This window comes from Cryptomeria japonica, chromosome 3, assembly GCF_030272615.1.
Source record: "Cryptomeria japonica chromosome 3, Sugi_1.0, whole genome shotgun sequence".
Lineage (NCBI taxonomy): Eukaryota > Viridiplantae > Streptophyta > Pinopsida > Cupressales > Cupressaceae > Cryptomeria > Cryptomeria japonica.
The window spans coordinates 177,234,395-177,262,331 of record NC_081407.1 but is presented as its reverse complement, the minus strand read 5'-3'; the positions used below and the strand labels follow the sequence as shown (position 1 = coordinate 177,262,331).

The 27,937-nt window shown below is 39.6% G+C and overlaps 1 protein-coding gene across 3 annotated transcripts in view; it reads right to left on the bottom strand.

Annotated features, from left to right (window-relative positions):
• Nucleotides 1-27,937, bottom strand: part of LOC131048565 (BAG-associated GRAM protein 1) — a 186,420-nt gene that overhangs the window by 124,625 nt on the left and 33,858 nt on the right. For 2 of the 3 annotated variants that reach the window (XM_057982564.2, XM_057982562.2), the window contains exons 2-4: nt 17,443-17,493; nt 17,077-17,174; nt 15,008-15,083 (exon numbers count right to left, since the gene is read on the bottom strand). In XM_057982564.2, coding sequence (XP_057838547.1) covers nt 15,008-15,083; nt 17,077-17,174; nt 17,443-17,493 — 225 coding nt within the window. Of the gene's footprint in view, nt 1-15,007; nt 15,084-17,076; nt 17,175-17,442; nt 17,494-18,221; nt 18,243-27,937 lie in introns of those variants that run through there. The other variant, XM_057982565.2, reaches the window with a different exon arrangement.

Here is a 27,937-nt window from a genome sequence, read left to right as displayed (position 1 = left end):
CCGGGCATGTGGCCTTCTTTGCCTATGACCGTGTGATTGCCAATACCCGTTCCTCCGTCCTGTCAATGTTGAGCAGGTTCACTCCAGACTTTGGGCAAGTTCCATCATCGTGGTCTCCAGGCCCACACCACTTGCATAGTTTTTGTGGAGTTTCTTCTGAGGTGCATTCCCTGGCAAAGTGGCCCCATTGATTGCAGGCTCAGCACTGGATCATTGGTTGTCCCTTTGCATCATATTGGATCCGGCTCCTATTATTATTATTGGTCTTCCCCCCTCGCCGGTTGTTCCGGTATCCGCCCGATGATGTTGGTGGTTTGCGAAGTTCCGACGGTCGACTACTCTTGCGTGAAGAGAACTTGTTGGCTCTTGGTTTTCATATTGTAAGGACATTCCTTTGTGAAATGTCCCGCAATCTGACAAATGTCGCAGAAAGCCTTCTTGGGGCAGGACCCCTTGGTGTGTCCGTCACTCCTACAGTCGGTACACCACACGTCGTTTTCTTCAATCTTACTTGTACTCCCCTTCATGGCTTTGAATTCTTTCAGCATTCATTCCATGTCCTTTTGGAGAGCGTGCACCTTTTTACTCAATTCACCACTATTGCTGCTTTCCCCGTCAGAGTCTTCATCATCATCAGATGAATATTTATTACTTTTCTTCTTCTTTGATGTTTTGTATTCGCTCTCTAGGTCCATCGCCCTATTATAGGCATCGTCATATGACGTCGAGGGTACAATTTTCATCTTTTTTCGTAGGGAGGATTTCAATCCTTCAACGAACCATCGTTTATTCAATCCCTCTGCTAGTTGGCTTTCCATTTTACCCAGCAATTCCTTCAACCTCCTGTTGTATGCCCGTACTGTCTCCTTGGTACCTTGTTTGGTACTGTATATCTCTGTTACAATTTCATTGTCATCACAGAGCAACCGAAACTCCTCCGTGAATTCCTTCTATAGATTGGCCCACATGGCCACTTTTTGCTTGTCCACATCGGAGTACCAATCTATGGCAACTCCACGTAACGTGGCTGGGAACTGCTGTACCCAGCATCCTGGTTTGTCACTCCGTTGGCGGACCAAATGGTTTCACATGTACGACAGTGCCGTAAGGGGTCTTCCTTGTCATCCCCTGTGAATTTTGGCAATTTTTGTTTACTCGCCATCTCGAGTCGTCTTCCTGGGGGCGGCTGTGCCTATGTCTATGACCCTGCGCTGCTTCCTTCGGTGGCGCCAGTGGTGTGTCCTGCGTGGGCGACTGGAGGTACGGTGTTTTGCCTGTCGTGTGTGGCACCTACACCCGTACGGTTGCCCTCCCCTTCGCTCTCACCCGCGCCCACTCCTAGTTCCCGTTGGTGATCTTCACTCCGTGGTGTAAGGGATAAGTTTCTAAACTGATCCCGAGTCTCCTCGACTAGATTTCGCCGTAACCTTGTTTCTTCCAGAAACTCTTCGTGGCTCCGCATCCTGCGATGCTCTGGCGACGCGTAGAAATTTCCGTCGGCTTCTGCACCCTCCGTGACACCTCCTTGGTTCCCCTCGGGCCACCCTTCGGCAAGTTGCCTCAGCCTCCGTCTACGTTCAACTTGCTGCTCCAGAATCAAGGCCCTCTGCGCGGCCTCCCACTCGTCCGTTTCTACTTTTTTACTTCTATCTTTATTCAATAGGTTTGGCATTAATTGTTGCACATTTCCATAACTCACAATACTTAAATCAAAACACATCTTTATTAATTCATTTGCTCAAATACAACTCGTGTCAATGACACTTTTATTTGAATATAAAAAGTTCAAGGTTCAATTTCCTCCTGGCCTGGCGCCATCACGTTCCGTTTCCCGTCAGCTGTTTTCTTCGTAGTGTTGAAGGATTTGTTGGCGTCGCTCTTCCTGGGCAATCTCCTCCAGGCAAGCCTGTTGTGCCAGCGATGCCTATGCAAGCAACCGGGGGAGGTGGTTCATCAACCGATTTACGGCCGGGCTAACCTCCAACGCTGTCCACACGGCACTTGGTGGGATTTCCGCCTCCGCCGCCTCTCGTCGAACGTAGGTCTGGATGGCTACCTGGAGCAGAATTGAAAATTCTCTCGTTGCTGTGTCTTCTCCTGAGTAAAGTTTTGTTCACGCGTCGTCGGCCTCTGGGTTTATTTCACCAACGGGTAGGCCCATCGTGTCCATGCGCCATCCGCGTCTTCCGTTCCCAAGTACGTCTAGGCAACGGCGCCAAATGTTTACCCTCTCGAGTGAATAACTTAAAGCATAAAGTACGTAATGCAGAATAAGAATGCCATCGATATCAGACAAGTATAAGATATGTTATTCCATTCCTAATAAGTGTGTTGCAAGTTACATTCTGAAGTATATAAAGATACCGAGGGGGTGCGAGCGCCAACCGTCACACCGCAACTGCCACCCCTCGGTTGCCAACTAACCAAAATAATTACACATAATTAACTAGTCCTATTCCCGTGTACAATAATGCGGCTAACAATGCAATGTTCTTTAGGCTGTCAATGTAATGGTTTACTTGTCCATCATATGAAACTAAAAAGAAAGGAGGATTGCATCTCATTATTTATAATTATCTGAGGACGTGAGACAGGTGTTTGACAATATGTCAACTTTGATTTTGAGTCTAGTTTGACTTATTTCCGCATAAGACAGTTGCATATGCATTTCTTGTTATTTTTCAGTCAATTAGGAGCTGTTTATTCTTGAAATATTCAAGTGTGTTGGTCATCATTACAATCTGAAAATGTTATCAGCATAACACATATACCTTTGAACCGCATAACACGCAACTTGGGAAGCAAATATTCCTTGTTTTCAATCTTCAATAGGACAGGGGATATTTCAGTGGTATCAAAGCTAAGATCTTGGTATCCTGTGATTGATGAGTGAAAGAGAAATAAGGTATTACAACAGGGAACAACGAAGGCAGCAATACAACATTCCACAGGTATCCAAAGTTGACACCTTTTCAGAGGCACTAAGGGAGAAGGAAAAAGACAAGGTTGCTCCTAACATGGCAGAGGAGGATAAAGATGCTAGAATGGAACGAAAATTTCACACCATGATTGACATGATTTCCTGGTAGCTAGCGAAAATGGGTCAAATACATCAGCAACCTGAACAAAACCAAACAAGTAATTCGGGGGAAGACAGTGGAAGTGGTAGCCGCAATGAAGTGGAAGGAAGAGACAAGTCTACCAATCAGCGTGATGCCTACACTAGGAGCTTCGTCACGAGACCACTCTTTCCCACCTTCACTCCACGTGAAGATCAACCACCACCCCTGTGCCTTATGCAGAGGAAGACTGACAAGCATATTTGGAGTACACTACCCTACCTCCCGACTTGAGAGAAATGTGGTCTTTCAATCAATTCATGAACTAGAGGAATAGGAGAAATGGAGGAAGGAATGATTACCACACTCCACGAACTGACTACCAGCACACTTTTGGGAAGATTACCATGCCATATTTTGATGGTAGCGACAAGAGTACAGCAAGAGCTTGGGTTCATAAATTAGATAACTATTTGTCACTAAGACCAATGCCTGAAGAGGATTGTATCAAGTTCGCCACATTGCATTTGGAGGGTGCTTCCCATGAATGGTGGTATCATGGATTAGTCACGCTAGGTCACAATCACATCACCACCTATGCAGAGTTCATTGCAGGTTGATAGAGAGATTCAATCGCAAGGATCTTGAGATGTACTTCCCGGAATTGGCTCAGCTGAAAAAGGTTGGCAGTTTGGAGACATACATTGGAGAATTTCAGAGGTTTGCGGAAATGGTGCCTAGCATTTCAGAAAGGAGGTTGGTCATACTTTTCATGGAAGGATTATTGGAGCCTTTGAAAGGTTGGGTTAAGGCATTCAACCCACCTACATTGTTGGAAGCCATGAAGAAAGCACGCAAGATGGAGCTTGTTGCACCCCGAAGTAAGTTCCCATCTAAATTTTCTTCCAAGAAGGATAGTAAATTCCCTCATAAGAAAAATAAGAAGCCAGATTTTAAGAACAAGTTTCCTATGGGCAGAAATCAAGAAAGTTTAAATGATTTAAGAAGGAAGAAACTTTGTTTTTGGTGTAAAGCACCTTATACACCTGATCATGAGTGTCCCATGAGACCCAAGGCCAAGGCAAAACAGATGGAATGGGTTTATGAGCATGAGGACAATTCTGAATAGCAGACTGATCATGAGGATGTAGAATCTGAAAAGGCCTCAGAAATATCAGAAACTGAGTCAGAAGGGAAGAGGTCTACCATGTGCATCACTTCCTTGCATCGGGAAAGTTCTTTCCGAATGAGGGGAGTCATAGCAGAGCAGCGAGTCATCACTCTCCTTTATACAGGAGCAACACACAACTTCATTGATGAGAAGTTGGTAGCTAGACGTGGAATCCAGACCCAGGAATTTGAGGGGATTCGTTTGAGAGTTGTTGATGGTTTTGCTCTCACTTGTAATAAAATGATCACCGATCTCCCTATGCGTCTAAGTGACTATGAATTCAATGCTGATTTCTATGTAGTCAATATGGGAGATATGGATGTGGTTCTTGGAATGACTTGGATCCATGCTATTGAGGAGCTCACACTCAATGTCAAGCATATGGAGCTTCGATTTGAGGCAAATGGGAGAAAGCATGTGCTCAAGGCCATCACAGACACGAGCTTGCGAATGATCTCTTTCAGGAGGATGGAGAGATCAATTCGCCATGATCAGCTAGAGTGGGCAGCAGCATGTAGAATAATGCCTACACAAACAAAGCAGCAAAAGGTTGAGTATCCACCTGATATTCAAAACTTATTGACTAAACACAGCAAGGTGTTTAGTGCTATTCCACCAGGTAGGCCTCCTAATAGAGGAATTGAGCATATCATTGAGTTAGAAGAGGGTGCCAAACCCGTCATGATCACACCATATAGGCATCCGAAAAAGATGAAAGATGAAATTGAGAAGACCATCAAGGAGTTGTTGGACATGGGCCATATACGTCCAAGTAAGTCTCGTTTTGCTTCATCAGTGGTGTTGGTTAAAAAGAAGGATGGAACTCTACAGATGTGCATAGATTATAGGGCTTTGAATAAGAGAACCGTCAAAAACCGATACCCTATTCCACACATCGATGAGTTTTTTGATGAGTTGCATGTTGCTTGCTACTTCTCGAAGATTGACTTGAAATCAAGATACCATCAGATTTGGGTAAGGGAGCAAGACATAGAAAAAACAGCCTTTCGATGCCATTGTGGACACTTTGAGTTCTTGGTCATGCCCTTTGGTTTGACCAATGCCCCAGCTACTTTCCAGTCCACGATGAACGGAGTTTTCCAACGCCAGTTGAGGAAGTTTGTCCTCATGTTCTTTGATAACATTTTGGTTTACAGCAGGACATGGCAGGAGCACTTAGCACATTTGGATGAGGTATTGAATATTTTGGAGGAGTCCAAGTGTGCTTTGGGATTGACAAAATTATTATATCTTGGACACATCATTAGTGCTGAGGGAGTGCAGATGGATCTAGATAAGGTTCGAGCCATTATAGAATGGCCTACTCCTGCGAACCTTACACAACTTAGAGGATTCATGGGATTGCGTGGTTTCTACAGACGCTTCGTCAAAGGCTTTTCTCACCAGGCAGCACCATTGACAGACTTGACGAAGAAGGGGGCTTTCATTTGGACTGATTAGGCACAACAGTGTTTTGAAAAGTTCAAACAGTTGATGACCACATGTCCAGTGTTGGCTGTCCCAGATTTCTCTAAACCATTTGAGCTTCAGTGTGATGCATTAGGAGAGGGTATTGGTGCAGTTCTCATGCAGGACAAGCACCCCATTGCCTTTGAGAGTCGGAAATTGAGAGGGCCTGAGCAAACTTATAGCATATACGACAAGGAGATGTTGGCCATTATGCATGCATTGGCCAAGTTCAGGCAATACTTGGTAGGCTCCAAATTTATCATCAAAACGGACCATAACAGTTTGAAGCACTTCCTTGGGCAGCATGATTTGAATGACCACCAGTAGAAGTGGGTTACAAAGCTGCAAGCATATGACTTTGACATCACCTATGTCAAAGGAAAGAATAATGTTGTCGTTGGTGCATTGTCACGCACGCCACATTTGAATGCCATGATTGAGATCATTGAGGATTGGAGGCATTTGATTTAGGCAGAATATGTTAAGGACTCATGGGCCTCTAGCATTATGGATGGTACAGTGCAGGATGATAGATACTCCATTGTGAATGATCTTATCATTTACAAAGGGAGAATTTTTCTTGTACCAGGATCAAAGATGAAGGGCAGGATTTTGAGAGCCTTGCATGATTCTCCCATGGCCGAACATGCAGGTTACTATAAGACATACAGACAGGTCAGGGTACGGTTCACTTGGAAAGGAATCAAGTCCGATGTTCTTCAGTATGTGAGGGAGTGTCAATAGAACAAGCAAGAACATATTTATCCAGCTGGTCTTCTCCAGCCACTTCCCATTCCTGATAGGAAGTGGGAATGCATATCAATGGATTTCATTACAGGATTGCCTAGAGTCCACGACAGTGATTGTATCTATGTGGTAGTAGATCGTCTTACGAAGTTTGCCCACTTCTTTCCGATCTCAACTACCTATTCAGCAGCTCAGGTGGCGGATTTATTTTCCCGAGAGATTTTAAGACTCCATGGGTTGCCTCGGACAATAGTTAGTGACAGGGACAGCGGATTTATGAGTCATTTTTGGCAAGAGTTATTCAGACTCAATGGTACCGAGCTTACTCCCAGTACGAGCTACCACCCGCAGACTGATGGACAGACAGAAAATGTGAACAAATGGGTGGAAGGATACCTCCGGAACTACATAGTCGGACAACAGCGGGCATGGGTTAAGTGGCTGCACCTATGTGAGTATTGTTACAATACTACTTACCACATGTCTATTCAAATGACACCATTCATGGCCTTGTATGGGTATGATGCACCCAACTTCTTACATCTTTTGTTGAGTGACAGCAAATTGCCGAGTGCCACGGATCTTCTTCAGGAGAGTCAAGACATTGTGAGATCATTGAAGGAGAATATACAGAAGGCACAAAATCAGCAGAAACAGTATGCAAACCAGAAGCGAGTTGAGCGGTCATTTGATGTAGGTGACGTGGTGTATTTGATGTTGCAACCGTACATGCAGCCTACACTCAAGAAGTGGTGCGGAAAAGATCAAGCCATGCTATTATGGGTCATTTAGGATTGTTAGGAGAGTTGGAGAGGTGGCCTATGAGCTTGAGCTACCAGAGGATGCGAGAGTGCATAATGTTTTCCATATGTCATGCCTCAAGAAGGCAATAGGACACCATGTTGTACCTTCTACAGTGCTGCCTCCTCTTGATGAAGAGGGGAAATTGATACTAGTACCTGAGGCTATCATTGATTCTAGGTAGCGCAGATTGAGGAATAGAGTCATCAGGGAATATTTGGTGAAGTGGAAAGATTTGCCAGCTGAGGATGTGACTTGGGAGAGAGAGGATATTCTACAGCATCCAACATTGAGATTGCTAAAGGACAAGCAATTTCAGGAAGGGCGGATTGTAATGTCCCCTTCTCATTAGTCCTCATATATTTACAGGATTGGCCTATCACCCAACTCTCGTAGGCCAAAAGGATTGATTAGGGGGTTGAGATGCAATGACTTATGGCTTGACATTTCATGTCTATTGGGTTTTATGGTGAAAAAAAAGGAGATTACACATATTGCGAGACGTGTGCACTTGATTATAATATAATAATATTTTATAAAGTGCTATTAAATTAATGTGTAATAAATAATAATAAAGTGTACTATTGGTGTCTGTTTTATCATCTACCAAACATTAGGATAGGATACCCGAAGGTATTCTATCCTCTCCTGAAAAATCACTACTGATTCCAAGGTCTATATGTGCGAACAAGCGACTTTAGTGGAATAGCTTCTTGGGTAGTGTATGCTAAAATTTTCAAGGGGGACTTACGTTTGACAAGTATTTTTGAACTGCTGGACTTAGATGGATTTAGCAATTTAGGCTCTTCTTTTTTGGGGGGATTTTCTGGGATTTAGACTTTCAAAAGAAAGGGAAAAGGAGATAGGGTTTAGGAAGGATAATCTAATCCTACGAATTTCGGAGACGGTATCAACTGGGTACTTTCGAGAAACCAAACCTTGCTTCGCCACACTAGGGACAACTACACAAGCCCGGTGCAATCTTCAATGGGTTGTGCTTATGATCGAGATGTTGGGATGCACAGGGGATGGGCTCAGACTAACTTTGCACGGTAGAATGGAAATCATCCATTTACCAAAAGTATGAGCGGAAATACACTATCAATTGACACACATCAAATCCTTCATTCAAATTAACAACAATGAAAGCAAATCTAAATTAATTCTAACTAAGTGTTGAGGCAATTGAAACCATGCAAATCATTCAAATAATAGAGATTACAAAGCAGCGCACATGCAATATATTATCTGGAAATGACCTTACGCAACAATACATCAAAAACCTCACACCCTCCAAATGAGAGGAGGTAGCCTTATATAGTTTTCAAGAATAAATGAACGGCCGAGATCAAACTGTGATCAAGGGCCCAAATTGAAAGCTATAAACCCTAATTAGGGTTTCCCAAAACTAACTACCCTCGACCAATTACATTTGGGACACTTGTCCTTCTTGCTAAATATGAACCATCAATGAAAATAGAAGGTTGTTGCATTGTGAAGTGTGCCCTTCTAGAAGCTTCTGGATAAGTCAGGTTCATCGAATCTGGACATGTTGACTTGGAGCGATCTGACTAGTTGGAAGATGACGAGGCGCCACCTTAACATGTTGAATGTCTTCCTTGAATTTTCCAATTTGTGTCAGGAAATTGTCCAAGTATGGAAATTTGATTCCTTCTTGTCACCATTTGATTCTGCTTGGGAGCTTGTATTTTTCAATTCCTTCCGAAGATGAAATCCTTCAAGAAGTTGGGAGTTTATTTAACTTTCCCATATTTTCACCAAGTCTGAGAACTTTTCTTTTTTGATGCCTTGAGATTCTTTCAAGTGCCTTGAATTTGGAGGAGTAATCCCCTCGTGAAGTTTTTCTCATACTTAGCCAAATTTTGGCCCTCTCTATACTCGGACGAACCTTGCTCGTGGTCTCGTCTTCAATTCTGAATTTGGCTCGAAACTCCATTTGTGTTTTCTGTGATGATCCTGCCTTCAGTTGCCAATTTCTGTTGCGTGGGAGGAGGGTAAAAGCTCTAGATAACCCCTTGCAAATATGAAAGGATGGAATCAAGTTGTTCAGGCATTCGCTGTGATCATGTCCTTCTTCTCGATACCCTGACATGCCTTCATCATGATTCAGGAAATTGGAATTTTCTTTGTGAAACATTTCCCATACTTAGCCAAATTTTGGCTATCTTCATGCCCAGATGAACCTTGCCTGTGAATTTGTCCTCAATCTTTCGTTTGGCTTGAAACTCCAACTGCGATCTCTATGATGATCCCGCTTCTGTTTCCTCTTGCGACCTGTAAAACCAAAGGAAAATAAGTTAGAAATCTATCTTGGATTAAAGAAAATCGAGGCTACGAATGGCTAAGTGTTTGGAAAATTTCACTTCATTTTCATACTTAGCCATGAGAATGGGATTTTCACATGTAAATTCTCCAACCTTCAAGATAACTGTGATCATAATCCAACACCAAGTGTTATAACTCCGAAAATTTCTTATACTTAGCCAAAAAAAATGATTTTCCCTCCCTTAGAAATTTGAACAAATTCACTAAAAAATCATTTCTCAAACTCTGGAAAAACTCAGAAAATACATAAATCTGCATCATGAATTTAATTTCACCTTCAAAAATACTCAAAAATTCAAGAGAGATTCAATAATTCGTCCTTATACTGGTTGTCTTTCTCCAAAAATCTGTGAAACTTTTGTCAAAAAAGTTTATCCAACTTCCAGCAATATCCAAAACTTTCTCCAGATGAACTCCAAACTGAAAGTATTTTACTATGCTCTCCTTAATATTTTCGAACTTCTTGGTGTAGAAATGAAGTTTACAACAAAGTATTTGTAAATAAAGTTATATCCTCAATCAGAAACCCTTAAAATCTTCCAAATCATGTTTCCAATTTTAACTTCATTCTTTTGGAAAGTGTTGTCATGTTTCCAAATTCGAAGAAAATATCTTCCAAAAGTTTCCAATTTGGCTACAAGTTTGAAATATTTATTAATCTTCCAATATTCTCTTTAAAAAAAACTTTCCATTTTGGATTTAAGTTCGAAATCCTTATCAATCTTCCAATATTCTCCTTTTGAAAACTTTCTATTTTGGATTTATTTTGAGGATTATTTTGTGACATCACTGGCATCTTGTTGATTTTGTTTGACTTTTCAATGCGTAGGTGGACTTTTGAAACTTATCTCCATCTTCTCCAAGGTATGGCGGACTTTCGAGACCTTTCCTCATGGCTCTCTTCAAGGCGAAATTTTTGGCTAAGGCATGGGGCGGACTTTAGCCTTTGCTCCTACATGGTGAAATTTTGGCTAAGGCATGGGGTGGACTTTGAAGGTCCCTCCTCAAAGCTCTCTTTACCCTTGGCGGACTTTAAACTTGGCACCTCCTACCTTGCTCTCTTACTTTGGCGGACTTGGGAGAGGGCTCCTACATGACCTCCATCTTGGGCGGACTTTGGTGGCCTCTCCCCTTGTGAAGATCTTGGGTGGACTTTGGTGGTGTCTCATCTTGGGCGGACTTTGGTGGTGTTCCCAACTTGGGCGGACTTCTATCATCTCTCCCACCTTGGGCGGACTTTGGAGACACCCCCTCATGGCTCTCTAACCTATGGCGGAGTTTTAGACTTGGCTTCTCATCACTTGGCATGCTTGGGCGGACTTTAGGCTACACTCCCACCTTGAGCGGACTTTGGAGACACCTCCTTGGGCGGACTTTAGGCATCCCTCCTCTTGGGCGGACTTCAAGCATCTCTCCCATCTTGGCGGAGTTTTGGTCTACCTCCCAACATGGCGGACTTTTAGACATCTCCAACATGGGCGGACTTCTAGACCTTTGCTCTTCAAGGCGGACTTTTGGAGGCTCTCAAGAGGGCGGACCATATATGAAATATAACATTTAAGTATAAGAAACTTATACTTTTAAGTTATATTTCATATATATTGTCAAGATGTTTGAGAGTGGTTTCGGGCCTCTAGGACTAATAATGCAAAATCTAGTTTTTGGAGGATTCTCCAATTTTCCAGACTTAGTCAAATTTCAGGATCAGGATGACATTCCAGACTTAGCCAAATTTCAGGACATTTGAGGATCAGGATGATTTTTCGAGCTGATTATCCTTTGAAGGTGCCATGACCCCCTAAAATATAGGAACTTAGCTTTTTGGGTCAAAACTTGAAAATTTTGGATCGCGGTCGAAGCAGGTCAGTGGTACAAGTGCAAACCCTAGGTTTGCATCCCGAAAAAGCAAAAAGCCTAAAATCTAGGGATTTAGCTTTTTTAGATCAAAACTTGGAATTTTCGAGTTCCAGTTGAAGTTGGTCAGTGGTACAAATGTAAACCCTAGGTTTGCATCCCGAAAAAGCAAAAAGCCTAAAATCTAGGGATTTAGCTTTTTAGGTCAAAACTTGGAATTTTCGAGTTCCGGTCAAAGCTGATCAGTGGTACAAGTGTAAACCCTAAGTTTGCATCCCGAAAAAGCAAAAAGCAGACATCCCTAAAAAATAGGAAAAACTTTCTAAAAATAGCCATACCGGGGATCGGGCTGAAAATGCCAAAAACAAAACTTCCTAAAAAATAGGAAAAAACAAAAAAGCAAACTTTCTAAAAATAGAAAGTTGTCCAAATTCGTCCAAATCAATTGCGATCTTCATCCTTTGGCCTCTCTAAGCACTCTGGTGGTGTTCACACTTCGGAATCACATAACTTGCAAAAACTAACTTTCAATCGTCAGGGCCTGAAATGCTCTAAACTGGACAAGGCTTGGTGAAACTGCAGCAAAAGGTCATAGGACACTAACAAAACCCTAGAAAGCAGGAAAAGAGAGGGTCCCCATTTGCAATGGGGCGATGTGTGAAAAAGGTCACAACATGTACCTACCCATAAAAAGGGATCTTCTAGAAGGAGTTATCTAATTGGATAAGAAAGAAATATATAGAGAGGTAACTCATTGTTCACCATCAGTTGTCGAGTATCTCTTCTTGTGTTGACTTGTGGAGCCGGAAGGTTGTTTGCAAATACACATTTCGGAACGGAAACTCCCGATGGTTGGCATAACTGAGGAAGTGAAAGATGTTCCGAGGGGTTGGGTAGAGAGGGAGACACCTCAGTCTTCCTAATTGTGCATATCGAGTTATTGCTGTTTGCCATGGTGGATGAATTCATTGTATATTCAGATTGGCAGATTTAGCGTCTTTTGCATATCGAATTGGTCAAGGAAGGGCAGCCGATCCTCTTGGAGGAGTGTGATGTCCCCACTTTGAAATAGAATTTGATAATAAAATTAAAACATTAAATTAAAATATCAAATAATAATTAAATATTAATTAAGTTAATGAAAAGTCAAAAGACATGAAAGGAAAAGTTGTGACTCCCTCAACAATGAGATATAAAAGGGAGAAGAAAACCTCATTTGAGAGGGGGGGATAATTTGGAAATGAGAAGTGCACATCTGATTTAAATAACAAGTGCAGATCTGATTATGAAAGGCTGTGTCCCTTTCAAAGGGTAGAAATAATGAAGAGTTGCACTCTTTCAAAGGGCGCTAATGGTGAAAGGGTATGTCTCTTGCCAAAGGGCATACATGATGAAGAGGTGTGACCGCTCCCTCAAATTGAGAGATATGAAGGGAAGGAATCAAAAGCATCTAGTAACATCACCATTGATCAGATCAGATCAGAATTGTTATCAAGTTACAGGCAGTAACATTTGAGTTCTTGGTGGTATGCATATGAATGTGTCTGATATGAATGCTTAATATATATAACCCAATAATGCTTTATGCAGAATTTAATAATAATACTAATTGCAAAATGTATTATATAATTTCATAACAATGGCATGTCTGCTTTATATCAGCTACTTAATATATTAATAATTAAGGTTTGAAACCAGTAGTAGTATTAATGATTTATAAAAAAGTAATCAGCAAAGACATTAATAATTGGTAATACAATTATATAAAAACATATATAAAGATGTATTGATTAGAAAAATAATAATATAAATGTAGTCAGTAATATAATAGTTATAAATATAGATATTACTATAATAATTATAATATCTTTTAGAAACTAATCTGCAGTAATGCATAATAATTTATACAATCAGTAATTAATAAATATGTAAATGATATATATAATGAATCAAAATAAAATTAACTATCTAGTATAATAGAGTTAATTATCTGTTGAGGTAGATGAACCATTTACTTATTACCAAGCTGATCGATTGAACAATGGAATATCACCGATTCAATTCATGTTAAGTTAGATTTGTCTCCTAATCAATTATTGAAGTCATAAGTATATTGAGATGGATTAATTATGGTGAAAACAAGCCTAGACCTAGTAGGGGACATTACAAAGAGTATTGGAGGAGTATTGGAGGAGTATTATATGCTGGCTGATCATATTCAAAGTCTGAAGTAAAGTTCGAACTGCCTGCCCTAAACCCCGATTTTGTTCACCTCTCCTCATTGAAGCTTCGTACATCAAATTGGAGGACGGCGATTTCATCTAGAGGGTAAGGCAATTTCCTTTGTGATAATTTGAGAGAGTTTGGTGATAGAATCGGCCACATATCAGTCGGTAATCAGAATCGGACTTGTGCATTGAGAACCCCTCGATTTGGGTCATATGTTTATGATTTGGCATTGAGACACATTAATTAGTGAAGCGCTCCCCTCTAGGGATGAGGGCGATCAGCTAGGAGGTGGTTTTGGAGCATTTTCTGCAGTCCACATTGACAGCTCAGACCTCCCATTTGCAGCAGCAGGGGCAACATAGGAAGAAGTTCGATCTTGGACATATGGAGGCTCTTTGATAGATGATATTGCTTGCTTCTTCACAGCACTTGACACCAGGTTCATTTACAAATTAATTCCCATTGTAATTGTTAGTTGAATGCATAAGTTTGGTTGCAGTCCAAGTGTCCTCAGAAAGTCTGAAAATTGATCATTAATAACAGTGCATGTAATTGATCCTTAGTTGCTCATGCAATGTTCTGTAGGCTGTCAATGTAATGGTTTACTTGTCCATCATATGAAATTAAAAAGAAAGGAGTATTGCATCTCATTATTTATAATTATCTGAGGACGTGAGACAAGTGTTTGACAATATGTCAGTTTGCTGTCAGCTTTGATTTTGAGTCTAGTTTGACTTATTTCCACATAAGACAGTTGCATATGCATCTCTTGTTAATTTTCAGTCAATTAGGAGCTATTTATTCTTGAGATATACAAGTGTGTTGGTCATCATTACAATCTGAAAACGTTATCAGCATAACACATATATCTTTGAACTGCATAACACGCAACTTGGACAGCAAATATTCCTTGTTTTCAATCTTCAATAGGACAGGGGATATTTCAAAACAACATGAGTTTCAACCAATCACCCAGTATGCCATAAAGAAACACTAATTATAATGGGTTCAAAGGAAATATGTAGCAATACAGATTTAGTCCTCATAACAAATTTAAAAAAGAAATGAAAAAAAAACCTTAAATATGTGTCACCTTTGGTGGTTACTGGCAGGTTCATGCTCAAATGGTTCACAATACCCCACATGACCGTACCACTCATTATCTAAACATTGCTGTCTTACCAACCCTTCTGAACTTTGAGACACATTTAATACCAAAGATGCCATGAAAGAATGCATACTTTGATAGTTTTGTTTTTGTTAAGTATACTAATAATATTAAACTATATATTCAATTCATTTTACATGCCAAGAAAAACACCAAATGTACCTGTGCAGGAAGCTCTTCAACATAAAAATCAAATTCTTCTCCCCACAATGGATTTCTTGAACCAGGAACCATGGAACTGCATGGACAATAGAAGAGTATCAAGAAAAAAAGTTATTACAAATTCAAATCATAGTGTATCCACAAAAAATTGTTATGTGCTCTTCACTATTAATCTGCAAAGGGAATACATAAAGAATATAATAGCAGTATGACACAACCGGAACCTAGTCATCATAACATTAATCTCATAGCATATCACATTTATAGCCATACATAAAAAGCTGCCAATTAAGTTTCCAAAATTCCAAAAGGCTGAACAACAAGATATCATTCTTAAAAGGAAAAATTTCTGTTTCAAATGAATGATAAGTTCAAGGGTAAAATACAGAATTTCACCTGCAATTAGTGGCCATTCTCTGAAAAAACAGTTTCTTCAAAGAGGTTGATCTAGGTAAAGCTGAAATATTTTATTGCATGTGTTTCAACTCACATAGATGACATTAAATTTAGTCTTATGAAGCAAAATAAGAAAAAAAAAAATTTAAACATGAACGTGCACTATACTAGGATCTGGACACGTCTTAAACCGTATAGGCACATACCATATGAAAAAGTGAATTTCTTTTAGAAACAAAAGCATTCACTCCACACAGAAAAAGGAAAAAGGTATAAACAGAAACTTAGGTGAATACCTGATGTGCCCTAAGATTACATTAAACTCAAAAGCAAGGAATAATGATACTAATGAAATGTTAGTTTAGGATCAGACTGATAACAGAAAGAAGAAAATAACAAATGCAACACACATAACACAGCAGTACCCTGGGAAAACCTCCCTCTTGAAGGTGAAAAACCCAGCAACAAAAGATCTCAGATTATATTAATTAAACTCAGTAGCAGATTTACAATCTTGCTTCACACAGAAGCATACTTCAAATTAGGGCACATATTAGGGCAACTTATCTTGTTGTAGCCTGTAGGTGATACAATATGCTAAAGGCTATGTCCTTGAATACTTCTACTGAGAGGGGGGGTGAATCAATAGAAGATATATAATTCAGATTGTAATGTCCCCACTTTGAAATAGAATTTAATAATAAATAATAATAATAAAATTAAAATATAGAATAATATAATTAAATATAATTAAATTTTGATTAAATTAATGAATAGTCAAAAGACATAAACTGAAAAGTTGTGACTCCCTCAAACATGAGATATAAAAGGGAGAAGAGAACCTCATTTGAGGGGGGATTTTTTGTTGATATATCTGATAGGAAATAATGATACAAATGATAAAGCATACCAAACACGGCAATAAAATATATCTTTATTCGCACATGCAATTATTACACAGAGAAGAAGACCAAAGATGGTCGGCCAAGGATTACAATTAATCTGACTATACCGTACTACTTTCCTTGTCGGTACACAACACAATTTAAGAACCCAACGATTGTCGAGAGGAACACAACCGTCAATTGACACATTAACTACCCGAAAGTGACAACCCACTTACTTAGTACAAATAATTAATACATTGGCAGATAACAAATATTATCAAACATAACAATAGGCATTTTATGCCGACTACATCACCCCCCCAAAAGAAAAAGTCGTCTTCCAAACGACAAGTAAACATCAAGTAATATTCAGGAAGACTAATGATAGACAATGACGTGGACTGGACAACCCCAACTTGTAGTTAGGAAGCTTAAGGAGGCTGAACGTCCCCAACTTGTAGTTAGGAAGCTTAAGGAGGCTGAACGTAAGCTCTCCATTTATGATACGCTTAATTAAGAAGGCCTAGGTAGAACTTTAAAGTCTAAAATGAAGGCATGAATATGAGATGACAATGCTTAAGATAGAAACAAAAGTACCATTCAAGGATGTGATCAAATCAATTAAATGAGTGCAGAAACTGTGGACAAACATTTGCAAAGTAATGTTTGAACAAACATTACTCATATAGATTTTTACATAATGACATCAAAAACCAACATAACAAAAAGATGGAAAAGGTTAAAAATTTATTAAAAATTTAAGGACAAAAGAAAACTACCAATTACCTAAAACGTTTTTGTGAACCACAAGTGATGACAGCATAAGGATCTGATGTACCATTTATATTTGCACCGATTAGGTTTTTTGCTGCCAATAATTCTAGCTGAAAAAGACAGTGTAAGATAATGAGTCAAAAGCCACTTTCATCAAATCAAACAAGACTGAAAATGAGAAACAAGTAGTTCCCTAAAATATTAATCAGGCTTTTCAAGATGACAATAAAAAATAGCAATGGAAACATGGCAATACATAAAATTAGAAACATAAAATGTAACTCACAAAACCAGCCAAGAATGTAAATCAAAACCAAACAAGTGTTTTCAATCATATTTCTTCATATTTTCAAAATGGAACATGAATCAACTCTGTACCTTTATCATGTACACAAATGAGCTTCGCCATTCCTCTTTCGAAGGAGCCATCTACAAAATATATATTGACATAGCATGTCAATTAAGAAAGCAGAGAATCAACCAAATCACTTGACCACCTAAAGTTCCATAAAAAATTCTTGAGGAACACAAACATTGACCAAGGACACACTGTTAGCATAAATATTTGGAGCCTTCAGGGTAATATTTTATGATAATGACCTGAGATTAGTATAGGTTAATTTAGAGTCTGTTATATATCTTACACTTAACTTGTAGAGTAACAAAGACCTGGTAATCTAGCTGTATACACCCATCAATAATTTGTGTGTATGCACATTGATCTCTCTTTATTCTTGTGTGCCCTAACAACATTTATATCAAAACATTAAGAATGGAAAGAACCTAATCTCCAAACAAGAAGAGCTTAATGTCAAGAGAACTAGTCAAAGATCCAAGAGTTAATGAATATATCATAGGAAAAAGAGAATTTAAAGCAGACAGCGTAGAAAAGAGAAGTCTGGTGATCAAACAAGAATTTTGAAAGATAAATCAAAAGTATTATCAAACCTTCAGGCATGTCAAATTATCAAAGATTCAAAATATATTTTAGAAACATTAAGGTGAAAAGAATGAATTCGAAATACCATTGAATTATAAGGCACATATCCAAATATTAGTCAAGCAAGATGCCAGCCCAGTCACAAAAATCCAAAGGGAGCATTTCACCACCGCAATAAAAGCTAAAAAATACTACATTGTCATGCTTGTGTCCTTACCCATGGACTAGCAATCAGCAACTGTCAGAAATTCTTTGGCTCCATTGAATATTGAGATCATTGTCAAACTCCATTGCTGCAGACACTCCAACTACCAAGATGTCTCAATTAGACATTTGATTCCTTCTAAAAAACATGATCAACTATTGGTCAAAATTATGACATCTACACTAAAGTATATCAACTAATTATCTGACATTTAATAAAGCTTTGGAAACTGGTTATAAGTTCATTGTATGCCTTATAGCACACATATTTTGAGTCCTACATGCACCCTATAATGATTCTTCACTTTTAGTGAATTTGGCACAAACACTTCTTGTGTATAACAGTCCTCCCTTGTGGTCCTAGCAGCAGCACCCTCACTGTTTTATAAAATTATAAATCATTCAATGTTGTGCACATTTCACCTTTTGTGAAAGGATAACTTCATCCTTCCTTTTGTCTATCTCCTCGAGTTCTGTGCAAGTTCTACATATTTGAAAAAGGATGACATTGTCTTATCCAAATCAGATTATGAAAGTAAAATCAGCTAGCTAAGCCACTATTGTCATTCAAATAGTTAAACCAACTAAGATGTGAAACGTAACACTATCTAAAATTCTCAAAATGATGAATGTCAATCAAGATCAAAGTATATAAGTTGATGGATGTACACTAATCCACACATCTTGGGGCCAAACATGATAAAAATAGATTCCCAAGATAGTAAAGAAAAATAGTGTACAATTTTGTCAATAACAGAACTGCCAACTGCAACATGATGATGGGTATGAAACCACTAGTTGCAATAGATGGATGTTTGTGCATGCATCATGGTGATTGTTGATGTGCTTTTTAGGACACCCCGAACACAAAATAAAATACTAAGTATTCTATCTTCTCTTGAACAAAGAAACCTTAGATGCTATGCAATGTGATCAAATGAGACAACTCCAAGATTTACAATGTGTTCAGTTGACTTTATGCTCATGATAGACTCAGTGATGTATGATGTGATATTGCTGGAATCACGAGGGGATTTACGTTTATGAACACTGCTGGAACGTGGAATCTATAATAACTCGCTTGAAAAATAAAAGAAAAAAGAAAATATAGGGTTAAGGGAATCTAATCTAATCCTAAGAACAATGACGATAAAGGATGATGTCTTGATAGACAGATTCCATCATCAAGCTTTTCTTCGCCATGCAGGAACAACTACACAAAACTTATGCAATCTTCAAAGGATAACGAATGGTTTTCATATTATGAACATTCATTCAAACACCCAATACTGGCACAGTTCAAGTAAATATCCACAATCGAACTAGTGCTTAACAAGGTTCAGGATAACTTCGCATTATAGCTTAAAATCAGCAAACCACAAAAAGTATGACCCAGAATTCCATCACATATCATTACACTTCTCCATTATAATCAGTGAACTTTATCTAAACTTCAGAAGTGACAAGAAACCAGGCAACATGTAGAAACAACAAGTAGAGATCCACCATGCTTCAATAAAAATCATGTATTAACTCCAACAAGTCTTGGCAACAACTTCGAGTTTCCTCCTCCTCTACTACTAACTGATATCTGTCTATCAACTGTTCACTATCAACTACTAACCTTTACAAATGAGAGAACTAAACCTTATATAGAGGTCTCAATACAATTCAAGAGCTCAAGTTGATGCAAGATCAATGCCCGAGATTACAAAATGAAACCCTAATTAGGGTCAATAACAACTAACTTCCTTCGACCAATGAAATAATTACATCATTTAGGACACATGTCCTTTGAATGTGCACCAATAAGAAATGAGGTTAGGTATCCTAAACAAACTTTGATGCAATACTATGTGTCACTTGCTCTTTCGCTGGATGAATTGCGTTCAATGAACTTGGACGTGCCGACGTGGCATAGCTTGATAGGTTGAATGTGACTAGACGCCAATTGAGCTTGCCCCTTGCTTGAGGCATATCTCCTAACACTCAACATTATCCAATCCCGATGTGATGAAGATGGGGCACATTCCCAAATTTCATCATCTTTGATCAAGTCTCTACTTGCTTAACTCTTTTGAAACTATCTACTTCCTTGATCACACTTGCACAATCTCATCTCCTAACTTGAGAATTTCATCCTTGTGATGATGCACTCTATCCTTCATATGCTTGGTCCCAACTTCATCGTGCCTAGGCTTGATCTTCTTGTACGTGATGCTTCTAACCATAATCTTCTTGTAGCTCTAACCTAGATGATGCTTGATGTAGAACCCTTTGTTCATCGAGTACCTGACCTTCCCTATCCTTGACTTGGATGCCTTCACTTGTTGTAAGGGAATCTATTGATGTGTTTTTTAGGCATATGCGAACACAGAATAAAATACCCAAAAGTATCTTATCCTCTCCTGAACAAAGCTTCTCAAATGCTGAAGATTGGCTTAAGGATCACTTGCAATAACTCCAAGGTTCATAAATGTCAGGTCTTGACGTGTGGATAAGCACAAGTGGTCATTGTGATTGCTGTCTCATGAAGGGGCCTTTTAGCTTAAGGAGAGATTCATAAAGTATTTTGCGAATGATATGCGGAGAAGTTATTTCCTACTACTACAAGATGTGTATCAAAAAAATAGCAAAAGATGAGGGTTTGAGAAATTCTAAGCTATCCTAGGAATGAATGGATGAAGACCGACGTAAGTGAAACTCTACTAGTCCTAGCATCACCATACAAGAACAACTCCACTAAAACTAGAGCAATCTTCTAAGGATGTTTGGAGATTTTCAAATCGTTACTAAGCATAGACACCATCACTTGAATGCATAACCATGATTGAGCAACAATTGAACTTAAGCACTTTCAATGATTCCAGTTGACCACACAAGGCGCACTTACAATCAGCAAGAGGCTAGTGGTATGGATTACGAGTTTCACAATAGATCAAGTACAACATTCCATCATTCAATCTAAATACTTAAACTAATATCAAAGATTGACTTGCGAGGATGAAAAATCATGCAACAAGATTCAAGAAACACCATAACTTCAATGTTTTATTAATCCAAAAGCCAAACAACAACAATTTTTCAAGTCCTCCTCTTATCACTCTTGAATTCTATATCTAAACTCTCTCTCTAGCTTACTAACTTATTAACTTACTAACTTTCCTAACTCTTTACTAATGAAATGAGTGGAGTTTATATAATACTCCCAAATACAATGAAGGGTCGAGATCGAATGAAGATCAAGGTCAATATTTTGCCACCTAAACCCTAATTAGGGTTTCATACAAATGAAACCCTATCTAGATAAACATTATCATGGAATCAACCAATGATAAAATAGTATGTGTTAGCACAAAAATCGAGGAAACATCCTCCAATGAGAAAATGAATTGCCAAGTAGGATCATAACAAACTATCTTTTGGAATCTCGTTTCCTTTCTCTCCTTCCCTTCTAGCATATTCAATGAATTTGGTCACTATGCCCTCTATCTCAGTCATCGAAATTTCAGGTAGAGACTTCAATTGTTCCTCCATGTGCATGACTTCATTGAAGGCTTCGACAATGGCATTCTCCCATTCAAGTTTGAACTCGAGTCTTGTTGGCTAATACCAGGAGTTCAAGCATATCATCCATCTGTTCTTTGGTGATCATTCCATCAGTCCCATGAAAGATAACTCTTATCCTTTCTTCCAACTCTCTAGCTTCTAAAACTGTCCCAGGATCAATCTTTCTTTCCAAAACGATTTGTGCTACTTCTACTATCTTATCATGAATACGATGCATATCATCTTGAACTTGATTGCATCCATTTCCAATTTCCTCAAAAATGATCTTCTTTGTGCGAAGTAGACTACTCCATTGTAGAAAATTGGGCATAGATCCTTCACTTCTTATCTTCTCTCTTGATAAAACTTCCCTGGGTGTTTTCCTTATTACTTGAAGTACTGGAATGATGACATCTCTAGCATGAGCAAAGGCTTCAAAGGCTTCTATGAAGACATGAGTTCTCCTGAGAACTTTTATGACTGTGTTGAGTGTCTTCACTATGCCCTTCATGAACTTGTTGACCCTATTATATGAATCATCTATCCATGTGTCCATCAATTGTACCGAATTCCTCGTCTTCTTCATATGATCAACTGATTCTGCAGGAAGCAAGGGTGGTGGTGTAGCTGTTGGACTTTGATGTCTCAACGGTTCCTAAAACTGCTGGAAGTAGTTTCTCCACGCACTTATCTCCTTTTCTAATTTTCTATTATTTTCTACTTCGGCTCTCAACATATCATTAACTGCCTTCAATGAATCAGTTGCATCACCTATGGCCTGCTCGAAGGTGAGTGGACCCAAATCAAAAGTCTCCATATCATACTCATCTATTGTGATCTCACCTTCATATTTATCAACCTTTGGAGTAGTTATTTGCAACTTTCTTGATCCCGAATCATCTCTAATCACCTTAGAAATCTTTGTAGCTTTCCTCTTCTCGGTGATTTCTCAAGTTTGGCTTAGAAGGCTTGCTATGTTGTATGTTGGTTCTTCATCAATAGAGGATCACTTCTTGAATTTGTGTTTCTTCACGCACTTGCTCATCTCTAGGTGGTGATCACTTCTTGGGCTAGTCTTTCCTTAAGCCATTCAAGAATAGAGGATCTTCCGTCTTGAATTTGTGTTTCTTCACGCACTTGCTCATCTCTAGGTGGTGGAGTAGTCTCATCATTATCCTCTTCTTCATTTCCTTCGATTTATTGGATGTGATGGGTGAGATCTTCTTGTCCTTGTGATGATTTCTCCTTCCCTTTATCATTGTGAACCGTGGATTCCATTGATTCATTTGCCCCTTGACTCAATTCCTTTTCTACCCTTTGTTCTAAGTGTCTTTCTCTATGATTCAACTCTTCTTCATGCCTAGAGGAAGGATGACTAGAAGTTGATCTATGCTTCTTCCTTGATGACTCCTTTTCTCCATGATCTCCTTTTCTCTTCGAACCTCTTGAGTGAGATGGTTGAGATGCACTCACACTTGCGCTTGCTTCATCTTCACCATCTGCTCTTTCTTCTGAGTGGAATGTCATTGTTATGTTTTTCTCTTTCAATTTTTGGTGATGTATGTCTATACAGGCAAGCTCCTAGGATGCATAGTGTTAGCAAAAGGCATCGAGATAGATACAGCAAAGGTACAAGCAATCATGGAGATGCCACCTCCTAGAAACATCAACCAATTAAGATCACTACAAGGAAGGTTACAATCCATTAGAAGGTTTATCGCACAACTGGCCGACTAATGTTTGCCTTTCACTCATTTACTACACAAGAATGTTCCTTTCAGATGGGAGGTAAAATGTGCAGAAGCCTTTGATCAATTAAAGAAATGTCTGATGAATCCACCTATATCGGTGCCTCCAATAACAAAAAAACACTTCTTTTATACATCTCAGCAATTGAGATATCCTTGGGAGCTTTGCTAGCATAGGAAGATTCAACAGGCAAAGAAAGGGTTGTTTACTACATCAGTAGAACATTGAGTGATTATGAGCCTAACTACACATTCATTGAAAAGGCTTGTTTAGCTATGGTGTTTGCATCTCAAAAGTTGCGGCACTATATGTTATCCCACACAATCAAGCTTATAGCAAAAATAGATCCATTAAAATATCTGATCAGCAAGGTCGCTCTAACAAACAGACTAGCAAAGTGGGTAATGATATTGAGTGAATTTGACATTCAATATATGGCCAAAAGAGCCATCAAGGGTCAAGCTACAGCAAATCCTGTATATATTTCACCAGAGTTTTTGCAACAATCTTTGTTTTCTGCCTCTAACAAAGGAGGAATTAACTCCTTTATATAGAATTCCTAAAAAATGGATGAATGGCCAAGATTTAAACTTGAACAAGTGGGCCAGATTCATCCTTTATCAAAACTACCCATACCCATAAATCATCCTCGCTGTGAAAATATTCCTTCCAGATGTCCCGACCTACTGTACGCTCTGCCCGAACATATTCCTGAAATCTGATGCATAGCTGGAACAGCACCATGCTTTGGGGCATAGGAGGATGGCGTATTTTATATTGCATACCCTCCAAGTGACAATCTACATGCTTTAACCCATCCTTCCAGTCGGACCGATGAGCTTCAAAACTTAATATGTCCGTATGCAACCCACTGGCAAATTCTAGGTCCTCCATGGAGTATGCGACCTTATCAATTCTCAACCTATCCTCCCAGTTTGGTTGCACTTGATTATCGGACAAACTATTTTTCCAGCCTAGGACCATTGATCTGAGTATCTTTCCACCAAGATCCCTCATGTTTTTCAAAATTTCCTCGCATTCCTCCTGCTCTTTATTAATGGTATCTTTTGTGTCATTCTTCATGTTGGCAGTCTAGTACCACTCCTTAAAAGTGCTGATGTCACAAGGATCCAGGATAGTGGAAAATGTGGGAATCTGCTTGTGGGTCCAGAAAAGAGCCCTTATGAGGGGAAGAATTGTACCAACCACCTCATGGACCCTGAAACACTCCCTCTTTACTTCAAACAATTTGACAAGAATGGTCTCTCGGTGGTGGGCCATTTCTTTTACATCTTCAACGATCTGCTCCCCTATTTCCTTAATGTCTCAAATCCATTCCTTGACGGCTTTGGCGGTATCACGTGCTCCTTCAAACTCGGTTGTAGTCCTTTGTGCCAATGCCAATGGGGGAACATGGGATTCAGGGGCATGTTGCAATGGTTTCAGCACGTGATCAATGTATCCCTCAACTTGCTCAGCACGAACTCGGTACATGTCTCTCTCAGCAGTCATTTCGTCGAGTTGTCTGAGCATATTTTGCACAAAATCCTTGAACTCTTCCCTTTCCTGCTCTTTGGTGGCTCGCCCTATCAAGATGGTTGTAATGCTATAATCGACCAATGCAATCTGATCCGCTGGCTTATCTATAAGCGGGGTAGCGATATGAATGGTGTGGTTCGGTCTTGGGCTTTTTCTTAACTTTGGATTTTATCTCTCCTATGCGAGAGAAGATATCCTCCAAGTTGATAGGTGGCTTGACAGCTGCTTTCCGTTGTGCACGAGCAATTAACCAGTCTTGAGGGATGGTCTGTCCAGATGTTATTGCCAAATTCCCACTTTGTTCCTTGGAGGTTTCAGATGGCTCACTGCCTATCTACAATTGATCTGTCATAGAAGGAACAGATGCCGTATCCAATCCCTTACTCATGGCTGAGTTTTCCCCTACCTCGTTGAACAGCTGCCAGGTTTCCCCTTACGATGGTTGCTTTTCAGTTTTGTCGAGCTCCTGGGTCTCATCCTCCTTTTGTTCTCCCTCAACGGTGGTGTCATCTTTGCTGACACTATTCAATTGTAATTCATGCCGACTTCCCTGTGTGAGCTCACGCTTACCAGCCTCTTGATTAGGTGGAATTTCTCCCTCCTCGACTTGGTTCTCAGGTTCATCGGAGCTAATGATCCCAACCTCTGCATCTAGCTCACCTTGTGTCGGAGGATTATTAGCCTTGAACGCATCAACATCACTCTAGGAAGGCGAAGCAAGTATATAGTCAAGTTCAACTACATCATCCTTCGAACTGAAGTCCCTGGATGACGAACTAACTTCCGGCCTCCTTATAGCAATATTTTCTCTTGTGGTTCTTTTTGATGTCCGAGTCCCTCTATTGGCTCTAGCTTTCTTCCTCTTCTTTCCGGGTTTCTCAACCTCTTCCTTTGGTGCGCTTGAGGTTCCTTCATCCTCCGAAAACTGGAAATCGAGATTGCCCATCAGATTGTATGTAAATTGAATCCCTTCATGGGTCAGTTTCTCATTTTGCAAAGATAACCAGTGATTGGTATACCTTCTTGGAGCCTCCATGACTACCTCAAAATCAGTAATTGGATCCTAAAACCAATCAATGCCTAGCAAGAGGTATTTAACTGCCTCAAATTCTTGGACTTGCAAGCAATTGCCATAATCTGTTACCTAATCTGGGACCCGATGGTACTCCTAAAGCCGCATTTCTTGGACACTTAGCCTAGAATACTCACGTTGTCGGACCTCATAGTCATCGGAACAGTTGCTCCAATAATCCTCAATTGATGCCTTCACTTTGTAGCGCCTGCCATAGGCTCTCTTTGCCAAGTTGTCATGATCGAAACACTTCCTCGAGAAATGTTCCTATAGGCCATAGGATGCTAATTCAGCAAATGACTCATCGGCTTGCACCGAATTCTTGAAATGCACATCAAGGTCACCCAAGATCATGGGGAAGGTGAATCTGGACTGTTTCTTATCTCTGAGTAAGCTGCTTGTCGGGTGCGCTTGTCTTGCGACTTCCATAAGGATTATTTTGTTTGTCGAATAGCGTGGAAGTCGGAATGGTGCTCCCTCAAAGCCTGCTATCTTGAGGTAAGTGAACCTGGGGAATTGAATAAACCATGCGCCATACTTCTGTATCAAAATGGTAGCCTGCTCTAAAATCCTTATGTGCAATCCTCCTTGCATTAACCTGACTAGGCGCATTGTAAAGGCGTCATTGACACGCTCATACTGACCAATTGCGTAAGCAATGTTGTTCTTTTCTCTTTGAGCTATGTCATAGTAATGCAGTTGAGGGTAGCATTCATACACCTTTATCTGATTTGGCCCGTTCCCGATCTCACCTTTCTTGATTAACCCTGTCAGTGGCTGGTGTCGGGCAAACATGTAAATCAGGTAGGAAGTCCTGGTGAAGAACTTATTTTCTTCAAGTTCGACCAGCTGTGTATGGATATTATCATTGATGATTTGAGCCCAGTCGAACTTGGACTTCCCAGCAAAGACTAAAAGATCCCTGATGGATCCCTTTTCTGATCTGCTGTAATTTTTATTTAATAAACTAGGTTTTTTGTAATTTTCTGGTGATCTTATAGAATAGACAGAAGTGCAGAAAGGGGGTTTGTTTCTTTTTGTTTTGGAGTTTTGAAGATATATATATAAAGAAACAGTAAACAATAAGAGTGCGAAATAAGAATGGAAACAATGTTCATAAATTAGAACACTTACAATCTAAAATACTACAACTTGTACCAGGACAATAATCTGATTTCCTTGTATTCCAGCAATTATCATTTACCAATTTGGAGCTGCTACAAAATGAATTGACCAACAATGAATAAGGAAGATACAATATGCAGATTTCCAGCTCTTCACACCAGCAACAAACCAAACGTGGATAGCAAGGAAGAATGACGCCACCACAACTCCCAATGGACTGCAGCTGTAGTCACGTGCCAGCTGAATAAGGTTAGCTGCCTTGATGAAACCCTCTGAATGCAATCTGAATCCTCTGCAATCAATAGCGCACCCAATCTCTGTCAACCAATGCCCAACACCCTGAAGTATCTACTGACAAACTACTGCTGGAGGCTACGTCCCAGCCAGTATCCAACCTGGGGTTTGCGTCCCAGATGAAGAATCGCTCTACCAGAGCAAATTCACAAGAAGCAAGTTTTGAATGTGTAAAAGATATCCAAGAGTTAGGTCACAACTTCCTTATAACACCTTCCCACTTAGCTCGAACCCTAAAAGTGACTCAATGGGGCGTTTAGGGTTAAAATGTTATATTTCTCATTTTAAGTTGCCAGTGTATAGAAAAACGACCTTTTTTCAAATATAAAGAAATCCGTTCACCGAAAGGATCTGGGTCAAAAGAGAAATATTTAGAAAAGTCCAAGACCTTTCCAACGAGC